The following is a 2,458-nucleotide window of genomic DNA, read 5'->3' as shown; positions in this document are numbered from 1 at the left end:
CGTTATAAAGCTCGCTTGGTGGTGAAAGGTTGCACGCAAATGGAGGGTCTTGATTATTTCGAGTCGTTTGCATCAGTTGTCAAAATGACAACTTTACGCACTTTATTAGCTGTTTTTGATGTTCAGGGTCGGTCACTTACTTAACTTGATGTTACAACGGCTTTCCTTAATGGTGATTTAAAAGAAGATGTGTATATGTCACTTTCTTCGGGGTACTCTGTTTCGCCTACGCTGTTGCAAAATATCAAGGTCCGCGTCTAGTTTGCAAACTTTTAAAGTCTATCTATGGACTTCGCCAGGCGCCTCATTGCTGGTTTATGAAATTGTGTTCAGCATTACTTGACTTTGGTTTCAAACAATGTGCTTGCGATCACAGTATGTTTGTGTTTACACAACAAGGCTCCATTACTGTCTTTCTGGTGTATGTTGATGATATGGTTTGGCTGGTAATGATCAAGGCACCATGACAAAAGTCAAACTATTTCTTTCCACTCGTTTCCAGATTAAGGATTTGGGGCATCTTAAATATTTTCTTGGTCTTGAGTTAGCTTGTTCTTCTCAAGGTATTCACCTGCACCAGAAAAAGTATGCTCAAGATTTGTTAACTGATGTGGGTCTTCTGAATTGCAAGTCCTCGGTTATACCCTTGAAACAAAATAATGGTCTACTTACTGATTTATCTACAGAAACTGATTTTCATGATGTTTCACTATATCGTAGGGTCATTGGTCGGCTAATCTATCTTACGATTTCTCGACACGATATTGCATACACTTTGAATACGCTTGCTCAGTTCATGTCCAAACCTAAGGTCTATCATTATCATGTTGTGCTCAAGATTCTTCGCTATCTCAAGGAAACAGCGGGCCAAGGCTTGCTCTTCTCTGCCTCTAGTTCTCTCAAACTTACTGCTTTTAGCTATGCTGATTGGGCAGCCTGTAGAATTACTCGACGTTCCATCACAGGTTTTTGTGTTATGTTGGGTGCCTCTTTAATCTCCTGGCGCTCTAAGAAGTAGCCCACAGTCTCGAGATCTTCCTCTGAAGCGGAATACCGTGCAATGGCTGATACGAATTATGAACTCAGTTGGATTTTAGCCTTGCTTGCTGACATGCACATAATCAATCTCACGCCTGTTACTCTATTCTGTGATAATCGGTCTGCTTTTCATATCACCTCCAATCCGGTTTTCCATGAGCGTACAAAACATATTGAGATTGATTGTCATCCTTGTTCGATAAAAGCTTACCAAAGGGATCATTTCTACTGCTTATCTTCCTACACTACAACAACCCGCTGACTTATTCACAAAAGCTCTTGCTTCGGGTCATTTGGCGTATCTCTTGTCCAAGTCAGGTGTTGTCAAGTTCTTCCCAATATCTAACTTGAGGGGGATGTAAGCACCACAGAGTGTGCTATCATGGACGAGACAGCAGGATATTAGTACAGCTGGAATAAGCACAAGTTTGTTAGAGTTAGTTAAAATTCTAAATAGATACAAGTCTGTGTATATAGCTGAAGACTCTTTATATTGGTGTAATAGTCATTTTGTAGTTAACAAGTTGAATGATAATATTAGTTTTCTTCTCTCTACATACTCTCTAACACTTTTACTATCAATTGTATTTGTTTGTTGCATATTGTGGCTCTTTTCTCTATTTTGAGAGTTTCAATTTAGGGTTTTAAGTGAATTGGGTGTGTCAATCCATGATTCTGGTATGCTGTATATGTGTATCTGTATGGGTGTGGTATCCCTCCCTCACTCTCTGCCCCCCCCCCCCCCCCCCCTCTCAGTGGTTATTGTGCTGAAATGCGGTTCTTGGGCTATGCCCTTAATTTTTTGGTTTCTAATATTTGCCAAAGTTTTGATTTTTATACAAATTTTGTGGTCTGTTTTTATTTTTTAACATATGAAAATACTGTGTAGCAATGTTTATATGTATTAAAATGCTTTTTTGTGGTCTATTGTACCCCTGCAAGAGTTGGTTGCCGTGTAGGTTATGAAGCTAATTGCACCTATGAATTATTAGATAATTTTTAATTAGGATTTGTTTATGTATATGTTAATCTATTACGTTTAAGGACTCATTAACTCTCGATATTGTTAGAATTTCAAACTCTCCGGCTAGCATATATTAATTATAATAGATGGGTTGATTTAATGTGCATGCATAAATTAAGGTGGGCTGAATAAATACTATATATACTATCTGCATGCATGCTAGGAGAAAGTCAAATACGTGTTGAAGAAATGATCACCAAGGCAGTTGTGTTTTTATGAAGGCCAGGAAAACAGGTGGGTTGTGTAAAATACAATACACGCACAAATGAAAACAGAAGAAATCTTGTACTGCAGCTCATGGTATTAAGGCTGGTCTCAAGTGAAGAGTAAATACATGAAGACACAGCTATATACATTCCAGAAAATATGGAAAATGTGGTAGGCTGCATGTAAGTT

General features: G+C 38.3%; 1 protein-coding gene across 1 annotated transcript; it reads left to right on the top strand.

The window, feature by feature from the left end:
• Positions 1 to 463: 463 nt before the first annotated feature.
• Positions 464 to 1,018, top strand: LOC135150396 (uncharacterized mitochondrial protein AtMg00810-like). Its single transcript, XM_064086682.1, has one exon. The coding sequence runs from the start codon at positions 464 to 466 to the stop codon at positions 1,016 to 1,018; it is 555 nt and encodes a 184-aa protein (XP_063942752.1).
• The last annotated feature ends 1,440 nt before the right edge of the window (positions 1,019 to 2,458 follow it).

The sequence above is a fragment of the Daucus carota genome, chromosome 2, assembly GCF_001625215.2.
Source record: "Daucus carota subsp. sativus chromosome 2, DH1 v3.0, whole genome shotgun sequence".
Taxonomy (NCBI): Eukaryota; Viridiplantae; Streptophyta; class Magnoliopsida; order Apiales; family Apiaceae; genus Daucus; species Daucus carota.
Note: the sequence above shows the minus strand (reverse complement) of the source record. Positions and strands in the feature narration are given on the sequence as shown.